Here is a 14560-nt window from a genome sequence, read left to right on the forward strand (position 1 = left end):
AACTGATTGTTTGTTTTGGTACCATAACAGAAAAATGGTTTGTGCTTTGACTGAGCATTAAATGTTTTTCCAACTGTTTACGCTCCAGTTTTTAATGCTTTGACCAATCTTTAAATGCAATTAATAGATTGTTAAGATTTGATAACAAACAAACAAACAACTTTGTTTTACAAATAGAAAACAAATTTGGGTTTTTAATAACAACTTACAAATTTTGAAAGAGTTGAGATTCCTTAGAGATTGAGATTGATCAAAGAGTGTGAGCTAGGATTTTCTGCTTGTATTGATTTCAGATTTGTTCTGTAACAAGTGTAATCCTTGTATCTGTTGAAAGAAACCTTGTGTGTTCTTGAGGGGATCAAGATCAGCATTCTTAATGTTGGTGTGTTGACCAAGAGAAGTGTGTGTCTTGAGGGGATCAAGGTCACTTCTTTGGTTGTGGTGTAAGTGATCTAGGTTTGATTGCTTAGTGGAATTCCTCAGTGGTTTCTGAGAAGACTGGATGTAGCTTTGGGTTTAGAGTGAACCAATATAAATCTCTGTGTGCATTTTCTCTATCCCTTAACTCTTTAAATTCAGTTTTTATATTTGTAAACTGGTATAAACAACCGATTGTTTCTCTGGTGCTGTTGTTTTTGCTTTGTGTTTTGGCAAACTGATTTCCTTATCATTGGTTTCTCTAAGTAATTTCATTTTTGGCTTAAAAGTTTGCGAAAACCCTCTTTAAACCATTCACCCACCATCTAGTTTAAAACCATACATTCTACCAATTGGCATCAAGAGCTTGGTTCTTGAAAGTTATTCAAGTTGATCCTAAAACTGTTTTTTAATTGTTGATAAACTACCTTTTGGGGAAGGTGCTTCAATCAACAGACCACCTCTGTTTTGTGGTTTGAACTACCAATTTTGGAAAATGAGAATGAAAATCTTTGTGGAATCACTTGACAAAGGAATTTGGGATGCAATTGAAAATGGTCCTTTTGTCCCAAAGTTTGAAAAAGATGGATCTTCCATTGAAAAGCCTTGGTCTCAATGGACTGATTCTGAAAGCAAAAAGGCCAAGTTTGATTGCATTTCTAAAAACATAATAACCTATGCTTTGAATTCAGATGAGTTTTTCAGGGTCTCTCAATGCAAATCAGCAAAAGAAATGTGGGACACCTTGGAGGTAACTCATGAAGGTACAAATGAGGTGAAGAGAGCTAGGAAGCATACTCTAATCCAAGAGTATGAGATGTTCAGAATGCTCAAAGGTGAAACAATTGCTGAAGTGCAGAAAAGATTCATGCACATCATCAATCATCTCATGAGCCTTGACAAGACCTTTGAAAAGGAAGAGCTAAACATCAAGATTTTGAAATGTCTTGATAGAGCATGGCAACCTAAGGTAACTGCTATATCCGAATCTAAAGATCTAAGGCAAGCTTAGGGAACATGAGTTAGAGATTAATCGACTCAATGTTCAAGAAAGCGAAGACAAGCACGTAAGTAGTATAGCCTTAAAAGCTTCCAAGCACAAAGGCAAACAAGAATCCAGCGATGATAGTGATGAAGAAAACCTTAGCTTGCTATCCAGAAAGTTTAGCAAATTCTTGAAGAGGAACCGCAACAAGGACAACAACAAAGATAGGTATGGAAACAAGAAATCTAATGATTTTAATTCCAATAACTATACTTGTTTTGGTTGTGGTGAGCAAGGTCACATAAAGGCAGATTGCCCAAAAAAAAGCAAGGAGAAAAAGTCTAGCTACAAGGAAAAGAAGAGCAAGACAAAGAGAACCTACATAACTTGGGATGAGAATAAGGTATCATCATCAAGCTCTTCATCAAGTGAAGATGAGAAAGCAAACATCTGCTTGATTGCTGAAGATGATGATGAATCTTGCAGCTCAAGTGAAGTAAGTTCTTGTGCTTCTTTAAATGAACAAAATTATAGTGAATTACTTGAAACCTTTCAAGAAACTAACGATGAAGCTAATTGATTGGTTCTTTCAAACCACCGATTGAAAGAACTTAACAGCTGGCTGGAAAAGAGAGTGAAAGCACTTGAAGATGAGATAGAAAAATCTAAAAAGGATTTCAAAAATCTGGAAACACATTTCAAAAATTCTTCTTGCAAGTGTGACACTCTCATTTGCGAAAATTGTGAAAACCTTGAGAAGAAAGTGCATTATCTAGTTAATACTGTGAACAAGCTTTCGAAAGGGAAATCTAACTTTGAGAATGTCTTGGCATCTCAAAGCTGTGTTTTTGGAAAGGCTGGTTTAGGTTTTAATCCACAAAACCATCAAGATAAGTTTTCAAAATTTTTTTTAAGAAAGCCAGTAAAACAACCGATTGTTAAGTCGAAACAACCGGTTGTTACATGCTTTTACTGCATGAAAAATGGCCATTCGGTTAGATTCTGCAAAATAAGAAAGTTTTCTGTTCCCAGGGGCTTCATGAAATGGATTCCTAAAGGATGTGAGGTTCCAAGTGAGAAAAAGAAATCAATTGGACCCACATTTGTGAAGGGGCCAAATCTTGTTGCTTGAACTCATGCTTATGCAGGAATTCTAAAGAAATGTGAAGGACTGAGTCATCTTATCAAGTTCTTGGAAGAAAAAGACCAACATTGAAGTTGAATCAATGTTTTGTATCTGTCCAAAGGCCCTCAACAGATAAATAAGGCTTCTTGATCACAAAGCACATGGCTCATTGAAAGAACAACATAAAAGGATAAGACATTCCTTATCTCTGTTCTTAATTCCTGTTTTTAAGTTCAATTTTTCATGTTTAAATATCCTCTTTAAAATGCTCAATTTCATCCACTTTGAATTCCTCCTGCTTATGATTGAAAATTCAAAATCAGTTTTATTGCTGCAGAAAAACAACTGATTGTTTTCTCGAAACAACCGATTGTTTTGAGCCTGACAGCACTGTGAAGAAATCAATTTAATTTTTTTTTTAATTTCTATCCATTGCAGATCAAATTAAAGAAAGAATCCTTGGTCAGTGAACCTGTTTTGAAAGCTGATCACGCTCTAAAAGAAGTTACAACAGTCATAAAGGGAATATATTCCACAATCTTGAAAACTTAAAAGCTTTTATGACTAGTCAAAGATCACATGTGAAGACCATGTGATTTTCTGCTTTTTCTGACGTTTTCTCTGCAGGGCATGGTCAAGTCTTTGTTAGAAAAGATGGCTTTAAACTAGAGGGGGGTGAATTGTTTAAAGAGGGTTTTCGCAAACTTTTCAAAACTAGAATGAATTTATCTCAGGAACCAATTGATTCAGCAATTCAGTTAGCCAAAACAGCAAGCAAAAGCTGTAGTACCAGAAAAACAATCGGTTGTTTCGTAGAAACAATCGGTTGTTTATACCAGCAAACAACAAATAAACTGAATTTAAAGAGTTAGAGATAGAGAGATTGTACACAGTTGTTTATACTGGTTAACTCCAAACCAGAGCTACATCCAGTCTTCACAGAAACCCTGAGGAAATCCACTAAGCAATCACCACTTGATCACTTACACAACAACCAAGAGAATGACCTTGAACACCTCAAGAAACACACTCTCCTTGGCCAACACTAAGATTGCTGATCTTGAACACCTCAAGAACACACAGCCAATCTCAGCAAACACATAAACGAATTGTTCAACAGAGTACAAGGATTACACTTGTTACAAAAGATAATCTGAAATCAATACAAGCAGAATCTTATGCCAACACTTTGATCAATCACAAACTCTTAGAAATCTCAGCACTTTGAAAAACTCTTTGGAAAAACTTTGTCAAAGATCCTTAATTGTCAAATCTGTTTTTCTGAATTTATTTAAAGATGTAGTTTGTTATCAAATCTTAACAAACTCTTGAATTGCATTAAAAGATTGGTCAAAGCATTTAATGACTGGAGCGTAAGCAGTTAAAACATTTAAAGCTCAACCTAAGAGAAAATAGTTTTTCTGTTATGGTCCCAAAACAAACAATCGGTTGTTTCCTTGAATCAATCGTTATTTTGGTACTTTAACAGTTCCACCATTCAAAACAGTTTTCAATCTTTTTCTCAAAACATCTAAGTATAAACAATCGGTTGTTTCGACAAAACAATCGGTTGTTTTAACTTAGTTTGAAAACATTTTACTTTCACAAAGATAGAGAATGCTAATGCTTTAGATTTAATCACAGAATGGATTACAACATATAAACTACCCCAGAACAAAGCTTAAACCAGCACAGCAACATCAAGCATAGCAGAGGCTTCAACATCCTTCAAAGGATTTGGATTCTTCAAAACATGAACACCACTTGGTTCAACAATCTCCCCCTATTTGATGAAGACAAATCCCTGATGCTTGTGTTGTACCGGATTAAATCTGAAGCAGTTCCTGCAATAGAACTTTGAGCAAAACATTGAACTTCTGATATTTTGTTAGCATACAGATAAACAGTTAAAGTTCAAAACACCTAATATCAAAAACATATTACATAACCCAAACTGTTTTATCAACTGAAAACAGAAACTAAAAACACAGCATATATCTCCCCTTATTTGTCTTCACAAATAGACAAAGATAAGAGATAAAGCAAGATATTGTTTTTATTACATCAGAATTAAAGCAGCAACAGCAGAAGGAAGAAAGTTTTAAAAAAAACCCAGAAATATCAGCAAAAAACAATCGATTGGTTATCGAAACAATCGGTTGTTTTTCCTTCATTCTTCTTCATCAGCAAACTGAAGATCAAAGATTTGATTCTGAACAGCTTCAATCTGTTCATCCAGAGTCATAAACCTTGCATCCATGTTGTCAAACCTGGTGTCAATCCTTTGGAAATTACTAACACAGAGATCATGGAGGCTCCTTTGATTTTCAGCAAAGCTATCAAGACTATTCACCATGAGTCTTTCAAAAGACGACATGGTTTGCATCCTTTCTCCTTGATGTCCATCATCAGCACTTGGTCTAGCATCTTGAAAATCTTCAGGTGGATCTTCATGTTGAACATCCATATCAGCAGGTTCATCTTGTTCAAGATTAGCAGCACCACTAGATGAGGCACCATGATCACCATCCTTGCTTATCCATTTTCCACCTACTTTTGTAAAACCCATCTTGTTGAGTGATCCACTGTTCAACTCTTGAGTTGACTTGACCAGCTCAGAAGTTTCATCTTCAAGATTAACTTCAAAATAGAGTAGAAATTTAAATATCAAAACAGCATATGGATAATGATAATCACCTAACCTCATGGCTTTTTGCATGTGTTCTTTGATTATATGAATCCAATTGATCTTGATTTTATTGGTGATGCATAAGATATAAACCAGATCTTCTTCAGTTAGCACAGAATGATTACTCCCCTTTGGAGTTAGAATCCAACTTACAATGGGAGCAAGCAATCTCTCATCAAGTTTCAAACCTCCAACCGAGCATGTACTAACTTGAGCATGATTATTCTTCAAGCAACTTTTGTAGAATTGGATTTTGTTAAAATCCTCCACCACACCAAGGTTTCCCTTGTTGATTCTCAGACCAGAGAACTTAAGTCCAACAACAGCAGTCCATACTTCATGAGTTATCTCCTTTCTACACCTTTCACATGAGAAACTAGATTGTTTCCCTCCAACTTCAAGTTTGTGTAGAACACCCTCACCAAATCTGGATAAATGTTTCCCTTCATCTCCAGGAACTTTCTGAGAGATTGATCCTTGAGCAGCCTTCTCACATTATCAAGCTTTTGACTTTTCAGCCAATCAAAGCATACAATCTTGGGGTTGTTTATCTTCTTGATACTTGTCTCATACCTATACTTCTCAATGAGATCATTGTCTCCAGAAAACTAGCCTTCTAGCCTTCCTCCAGACCTTACAGCGCTGGTTTTGACTCTCTTTGAGGTGGGAGGAGTTGATTCCATGACAGCAGAGATGAAAACAGAGGAGAGCACACTTCACAGATTTTTGCAAGAGATGTTGCAATTGGTTGTTCTTGTGGAAGAAATCTGCACCGGATTTTATAGCAGTAAGAGAATCAATGTGAATTTAATTTCATTAATGGGTACCTGGTTTTCAGAGAGTGAGGACTTGACTCTGCTCTGCACAGAAAATGTTAGAAAAAGCTGAAAATCACATGGTCTTCACATGTGATCTTTGACTAGTCATTAAGGCTCTTGAATTTCCAAGATTTTGGAATATATTCCTTTATAACTGTTGTAACTTCTTTCTGAACATAATCAGCTTTCAACACAGATCCTTTGACCAAGATTCTCTCTTTTAAATTGATCTGCAACAGATAGAAATTCAAAATAGCAATTTAAACAATTTCTTCATAGTGCTGTCAGACTCAAAACAATCGGTTGTTTTTCTGCAGCAGTTAAAAACTTGATTTTGAATTTTAACCATGAGCAGAAGCAGTTTAAAGCAGATGACATTGATTAAAAAAATTGTTTAACCATAAGAAGAACTTTGAAACAGTAATTGAGAACAAATAAAGGAAAGTCTTATTCTTATGTTGATTCTTCAATGAGCCATGTGCTTTTTGATCAAAAAGCTTCTTTTCACTGTTGAGGTCTTTTGCATAGTATTGATTCAGCTTCAATGACTGCCTTTTTCTTCAACAGCTTGATCAGATGACTCAGTTCTTCTTTTTCTCTTTATTTTTCCTTCATAAACAATTTCAAGTAGCAAGATTTGGTCCCCTTACAAATTTGGGTCCGTTTGACTTTTCTTTGCAGTTAGAAACATCACATCCCTTAAGAATCCATTTCAGAAAACCTCTTGGAACAGAATATTTTCTAATTTTACAGAACCTAACAGAGTGGCCTTTCTTCATGCAGTAAAAGCATGTAACAACCGGTTGTTTCGTCTTAACAATCGGTTGTTTTTCTGATTTTCTTGAAAAACTTTTTGAAAACCTATCTTGCTTGTTCTGTGGATTAAAGCCTAAACCAGCCTTTCCAAAAACACAGCTTTGAGATGCCAAGACATTCTCAAAGTTTGATTTCCCCTTTGAAAGCTTGTCCACAGTTTCAACAAGATAGTGACCCTTTTTCTCAAGATTTTCACAATTTGTGCAAATGAGAGTATCACACTTGCAAGAGGCATTTTTGAAATGATTTTCCAATTTTTCAAAATCACTTTTTGCTTTTTCCAGATCCTCTTCAAGTGATTTAACTTTCTTTTCAAGCCAACTGTTAAGATCTTTCAATCGGTTGTTTGAAAGAACCAATCTATTAGCTTCATCATGTGTTTCTTGAAAAGCTTCAAGTAATTCACTATAATTTTGTTCATTTAAAGAAGCACATGAACTTACCTCACTTGAGCTGCAAGATTCATCATCATCTTCAGCTACCAAACATATGTTTGCTTTTTCATCTTCACTTGATGAAGAACTTGATGATGACACCTCATTTTCATCCCAAGCTATGTAGGCTCTTTTTGTCTTGCCTTTCTTCTCCTTGTAACTAGTCTTTTTCTCTTTGCTCTTGTTAGGACAATCTGCCTTTATAAGACCTTGCTCACCACAACCAAAACAAGTATAGTTATTTGAATTGAATTCATTGGGTTTTTTGTTTCCATACCTATCCTTGTTGTTGTCTTTGTTGCGGTTTTTCTTTAGGAATTTGCTGAATTTTCTTGTGTGCTTATCTTCACTCTCTTGAACATTGAGTCTATTCATCTCTAGCTCATGTTCCCTAAGCTTTCCAAACAAAGAAGCAACACTTAATGATGTTAGATCTTTAGATTCAGAAATAGCAGTTAAATTTGGTTGCCATGCTCTATCAAGACATTTCAAGATCTTGATGCTCAGCTCTTCTTTATCAAAGGTCTTGTCTAGGCTCATAAGGTGATTGATGATGTGCGTAAACCTTTTCTGCACCTCAGCAATTGTTTCTCCTTTAAGCATTCTAAACATCTCATACTCTTGGATGAGAGCATGCTTTCTAGCTCTTTTCACCTCATTTGTTCCTTCATGAGTGACTTCCAAAGTGTCCCACATTTCTTTTGATGATTTGCATTGCGAGACCCAGAAAAACTCATCAGAATTTAAAGCAGAGGTTATAATATTTTGGGCAATGCAATCGAATTTGGCCTTTTTGCTTTCTGCATCAGTCCATTGAGACCATAGCTTCTCAATGACAGATCCATCCTTTTCAAACTTTGGGATAAAAGGACCATTTTCAATTGCATCCCAAATTCCTTTGTCAAGAGATTCCATAAATATTTTCATTCTTACTTTCCAAAACTGGTAGTTCAAACCACAAAACAAAGGTGGTCTATTAATTGAAGCACCTTCCCCAAAAGGTAGTCTATCACTCATTTAAAAAGATTTTTAGGATCAACTTGAATAACTCTCAAGAACCAAGCTCTTGATGCCAATTGTTAGAAAACATGGCTTTAAACTAGAGGGGGGTGAATTGTTTAAAGAGGGTTTTCGCAAACTTTTCAAAACTAGAATGAATTTATCTCAGGAACCAATTGATTCAGCAATTCAGTTAGCCAAAACAGCAAGCAAAAGCTGTAGTACCAGAAAAACAATCGGTTGTTTCGTAGAAACAATCGGTTGTTTATACCAGCAAACAACAAATAAACTGAATTTAAAGAGTTAGAGATAGAGAGATTGTACACAGTTGTTTATACTAGTTCACTCCAAGCCAGAGCTACATCCAGTCTTCGCAGAAACCCTGAGGAAATCCACTAAGCAATCACCACTTGATCACTTACACAACAACCAAGAGAATGACCTTGAACACCTCAAGAAACACACTCTCCTTGGCCAACACTAAGATTGCTGATCTTGAACACCTCAAGAACACACAGCCAATCTCAACAAACACATAAACGAATTGTTCAACAGAGTACAAGGATTACACTTGTTACAGAAGATAATCTGAAATCAATACAAGCAGAATCCTATGCCAACACTTTGATCAATCACAAACTCTTAGCAATCTCAGCACTTTGATAAACTCTTCGGAAAAAGTTTGTCAAAGATTCTTAATTATCAAATCTGTTATTCTGAATTTATTCAAAGATGTAGTTTGTTATCAAATCTTAAAAAACTCTTAAATTGCATTAAAAGATTGGTCAAAGCATTTAATGACTGAAGCGTAAGCAGTTAAAACATTTAAAGCTCAGTCTAAGAGAAAACAGTTTTTCTGTTATGGTCCCAAAACAAACAATCTGTTGTTTCCTCGAATCAATCGGTTGTTTTGGTACTTTAACAGTTCAACCATTCAAAACTGTTTTCAATCTTTTTCTCAAAACATCTAAGTATAAACAATCGGTTGTTTCAACAAAACAATCGGTTGTTTTAACTTAGTTTGAAAACATTTTACTTTCACAAAGATTGAGAATGCTAATGCTTTAGATTTAATCACAGGATGGATTACAACATATAAACTACCCTAGAACAAAGCTTAAACCAACACAACAACATCAAGCATAGCAGAGGCTTCAACATCCTTCAAAGGATTTGGATTCTTCAAAACATGAACACCACTTGGTTCAACAATCTTCTCTCTCTGAAAATCTGGTACCCACGCATGTCATTGAATGCTTTATGATTCTGTTTTTGCTATAAAATCTGTTGCAGCTGATCTCTTGCACAAGAACAACCAATTGCAACATCTCTTGCAACATCTCTTGCAATTCTTGTGTGAGCTTCTCTTTGTTTCTTCTTTGCCATCATGGACTCAACACCTCCCACCTCAAGAAGAGTCAAATCCAGAGTAGTAAGGTCTGGAGGAAGGCTAGAAGGACGGTTTTCTGGTGATAATGATCTAATTGAGAGGTATAGGTTTGAGACTAGCACCAAAGTGATAAACAACCTCAAGGTTGTTTTCTTTGATTGGCTGAAAAGCCAAAAGCTGGACAAAGTCAGAAGGCTCCTCAAAGATCAATCCCTCAGAAAGTTCTTAGAGATGAAGGGGAATATCTACCCATGGATGATGCTCTTGTTATTGTGGATGATTTCTCGAGGTACACATGGACACTCTTCTTGGAATCAAAGAGTGATGTTTTCTCTGCCTTCAAAAAGCTTGCTAGAGGTTTACAAATACAAGGAACATCACTATTGGCTCAATAAGAAGTGATCATGGAGGAGAATTCCAAAATGAGAAATTCAGCAAATTTTGTGAGAAAACTAGGATCTTGCACAATTTTTCTACACCAAGAACCCATCAACGAAATGGGGTAGTTGAAAGAAAAGAATTGATCTCTAGAGGAATTAGCAAGAACCATGCTAAGTGAGTCCTCCCTACCCAAGTACTTTTGGGCTGATGCTGTTAGCACCTCTTGCTATGTGATGAATAGAGTGCTAATAAGGCCAATCTTGAAGAAAAACACCCTATGAACTCCTCAATGGAAGGAAGCCAAACATTAGCCACCTAAGAGTATTTGGATGCAGCTGTTTTGTTCTGAATAATGGGAAAGAAAATCTGGGAAAGTTTGATGAAAAAGCGGACAAAGGCATTTTTACTGGTTATCCATCAAACAATCATGCTTATAGAGTTTACAACAAGAGGCTCATGATTGTAGAAGAACCTGTTCATGTGGTATTTGATGAAGTTGATCACAAAGTCTTGAATCCCTCACAGATCAACAGTGAAGAGGATGAACAGAACATCATTATGCAGAGACTGGATTGTTGTCCAGAAAAACAACCGATTGATTCATCGAAACAACCGGTTGAAATTCTGCAGCAGGATGAGTTGCCTAAGGAATGGAGAATACCAAGGGATCTGTTAGTGAAGAACATCATTGGGCAGATAAAGGAGGGTGTTTCTACACGTAGCTCTATCTCAAACTTCTGCAGGCCCACTGCTTTTGTCTCTCAAGTTGAACCAAAGTCTATTGAAGAAACTCTTAAAGATGAAAAATGGGTGGATGCAATGCATGGAGAGCTGAATCAGTTGGCTAGAAATGATGTGTGGTTTCTTGTCCCCAAGACACATGAGATGAGTGTCATTGGATCTAAATGGGTATTCAGAAACAAGCTAGATGAGGCTGGAGTAATTACTAGAAACAAGGCAAGGCTAGTTGCCAAAGGCTACAATCAAGAGGAAGGAATTGACTATGATGAAACCTTTGCCCCTGTTGCAAGGTTGGAAGCTGTGAGGTTGTTGTTGGCCTTTGCTTGTATGAGTGGATTCAAACTCTTTCAAATGGATGTGAAGAGTGCTTTTCTCAATGGTTTCATCAATGAAGAAGTATATGTTGAGCAACCACTGGGTTTTGAGGATCATCAACATCCAAATCATGTTTTTAAGTTGAAAAAGGCTTTGTATGGGCTTAAGTAAGCTCCAAGGCAGTGGTATGAGAGGCTTAGCAACTTCCTTTTATCTCATGGCTATGAAATAGGAATGATTGACAAAACTCTTTTCATCAAGAAAGCAAATTTTGAAATTATTTTGGTCCAAATCTATGTTAATGACATCATTTTTGGTGCTACCAAAGATTGTTTGTGTGAGGAGTTTGTTGTTGCAATGCAAAGTGAGTTTGAAATGTCCATCATGGGAGAGCTTTCCTTCTTTCTTGGGCTGCAAGTTAAACAATCAAAGGATGAAATTTTCTTATGTCAATCAAAGTATTGCAAAGAGATCCTCGAGAAATTTGAGATGGAGAGTTGCAAGGAAGCTAGCACACATATGCCTTCAAGCTGTTATATGGATGCAGATGCTGCTGGAAAAGGGGTAGATCAAACAAAATACAGAGTCTTAATTGGTTCTTTGCTCTATCTCACAGCAAGTAGACTGGATATCATGTTTGTCGTATGTCTTTGTGCAAGATATCAAGCAAATCCAAAGGAATCTCACTTCCAGGCTGCCAAACGGATTCTCAAATATCTCAAAGAAACTACCAATGTTGGTCTATGGTATCCTTCTTACTCACCTATACATTTAATTGGATATTCAGATTCCGACTTTGCAGGGTGTAAGCTGGACCGAAAAAGCACAAGTGGCACTTGTCATCTTCTTGGATCAAGTCTCATTTCTTGGCATAGTAAGAAACAAGCTTGTGTAGCTCTTTCCACTGCATAAGCTGAATACATTGTTGCTTGGAGCTGCTGTGCACAAATTCTTTGGCTTAAACAGCAGCTTGCAGATTTTGGATTGAAGATTAGCAAGGTTCCTTTGCTTTGTGACAACATAAGTGTTATAAATCTCACCAAAAATCAGATTCAACACTCAAGAACAAAGCACATTGAGATTCGTCATCACTTCATAAGAGATCATGTGAACAATGGAGATTGTGAGATGAAGTTTGTACTGGGATGACCGACCGGTCTTGTGACCCGGTCAACCCATGTGTCAAGACCATACTTCAAGGTACGAGGTCGACCATGTGTCACACGTGGCCGACCGACACAAAGTGCTCAAGTCAAAGGTTGACCCAATTAACGAAGGTTAACCTATGGTTAGGAAACGACCTAATCCAACCCTAATCGCTAAGTAACCCCCTAATCTGGCCCAACAGCGAGGGCCCATCAAGGTAATATAAATATCACGCATTCCAAGGAACAAGGTACGTCATTATCTACAGTATTCCAGCCAGCCGAATACTATACCCCACTGACTTGAGCGTTGGAGTGCCATCTGCAGGTACCCCACCCGCCTGAGGAGTCATCCTACGAGAAGAACCGAAGGAGGAAGTGAAGCACGACCGACCGAGTGACATCCGAAGACAATAGTTCTCCCAGTCCCCTACCTAGTTCGAGAACAATTGGCGCCCACCGTGGGGCCGAGGAGAGCCAGCAACAACCACAGCAGTAGATGGTATCAACCCGCAGCATGGCAAGCATGACCGAAGCAGACCAAACAGCAATGATGATGGCCCTTCAGAAGGAGCTAGCAGAGATGAAGAAGGCGCACGAGGAAACTGCTAAGAAGAATGAGGAGGAGATCAAAAACCTCCAAGAAGAGAACAAGCGGATGAAGAGACTGGTCGAGGGGGTGCCGTCCCTCGCCATGACTAATCAGGCCGGCAGGTCCCATGCCACCGGGGCCGGCGTCCAGGCCGAGAAAGACACCAAGAATGACTTCACTCTGGAAATGGATGGGGAGTCCCATCCCAGCAAGACAATCAACACTACTGCTCCAGCGGGTCTGGACCGACGCCATCCCTTCACCGACCGTGTCATGGAAACCCCCTTGCCAGACAAGTGGAAAGGCTTCAACAGGGATCGTTATGATGGGACGACCGACCCAGATGAGCACGTGGACGCGTACACGACCCACATGAGCCTGTACACCACGGACGACGCAGTATTCTGCCGAGTCTTTCCAACCTCTCTAAAGGGCAGCGCTCTGAGCTGGTTCACCAAGCTCCCAACACACTCTATAGACTGCTTTGAAACCCTGGTAGCCAAGTTCGACGTCCAGTTCGCAACAAGCCGCCCCCACCATCTGACATCCATAGCCCTAGTAGGCATTCGTCAAGAGAAGGGAGAGTCCCTCCGAACGTTCATTGACCGGTTCAGCAAGACCGCTATGAGCATTCGCAACCTCAGCCCTGAGGTGGCGATGCATCACATGCTGACCGCCCTCAGACCCGGCCCATTCGCCGACAGCCTGTGCATGCAGCCTGCTACCAACCTGGATGACCTTAGACGCCGAGCGGCCAAATTCATGCAGCTGGAGGAGCTTTGCGAATTTAGAAACAACGCCCGAGCCGAGGCAAGCGGGGAAAAGAAAGAAGATAGAGAATGGCTAGGAAGGTCCCGAACCGGTCGGGACCAGAAAAGGGACAATCGCGGACCCCGCTTCTCCCGCTACACACCTTTGAACGCGGAAAGGAGCAAAATTTTGCAAGAGGCCCTGAGCGCCGAGCTAATACCACCGCCCCGAAGGGCCTTGAGCCCAGAAAATGCCGACCGCAACAAAAGATGCCGGTACCATAAGAATACCGGCCACTCTACCGAAGAGTGCCAAGCCCTGAAGGACAAAATTGAGGAACTTATCCAAGCCGGGCACCTCAGACGCTCTGTGCGTGGGACCCGAGAAACGCGCCGCTCCCCATGCAAGGAGCAAACGGTTAGGAGAAGAGACTGAACCCCCCAGGCCCGCGGGAGGGTGACAAGCGAGGAGACCGACGGGGACGAAGAGACGACCCCCCACAAACCGACGCTCGCAGAGGCCGAGAAGTGATTAACACCATAGCTGGGGGGTTCGGCGGCGGAGGCAGTACCAACAGCGCACGCAAGAAACACCTTCGCGCCGTCCACCAAGTAAATCTCGTCTCCGCCCGACCAAGAATGCCACCAATCACGTTCACAGACGAAGATTTCAAGGGGAGAGACCCAACCCAGGACGACCCCATGGTGATATCGGTCGATATCGATAACTTCACGATCAAAAAGACCCTCGTGGACCAAGGGAGCTCGGTCGACATATTGTACTGGAAGACCTTCAAAGCCATGAGAATACCAGAGGAGGAAATGATGCCCTACAACGACCACGTGGTCGGCTTCTCAGGGGAGCGTGTAGGGACGAAGTGTTACATAGAGTTGTACACAACGTTAGGCCTGGAAGGGGCCAGCAAAACCCTCAAGATCAGATACTTGGTCATAAACGCCAAC

General features: G+C 39.3%; 2 protein-coding genes across 2 annotated transcripts; both read left to right on the forward strand.

The window, feature by feature from the left end:
- Window positions 1-11345: 11345 nt before the first annotated feature.
- On the forward strand, window positions 11346-12023 carry LOC137806334 (uncharacterized mitochondrial protein AtMg00810-like). The gene has a single exon (XM_068606381.1). It carries the CDS (start codon window positions 11346-11348, stop codon window positions 12021-12023), a length of 678 nt encoding a protein of 225 aa, XP_068462482.1.
- Window positions 12024-12773: 750 nt separating this feature from the next.
- On the forward strand, window positions 12774-14033 carry LOC137806341 (uncharacterized). Its single transcript, XM_068606390.1, has one exon. The coding sequence runs from the start codon at window positions 12774-12776 to the stop codon at window positions 14031-14033; it is 1260 nt and encodes a 419-aa protein (XP_068462491.1).
- The last annotated feature ends 527 nt before the right edge of the window (window positions 14034-14560 follow it).

Source organism: Phaseolus vulgaris, chromosome 11, assembly GCF_000499845.2.
Source record: "Phaseolus vulgaris cultivar G19833 chromosome 11, P. vulgaris v2.0, whole genome shotgun sequence".
NCBI lineage: Eukaryota > Viridiplantae > Streptophyta > Magnoliopsida > Fabales > Fabaceae > Phaseolus > Phaseolus vulgaris.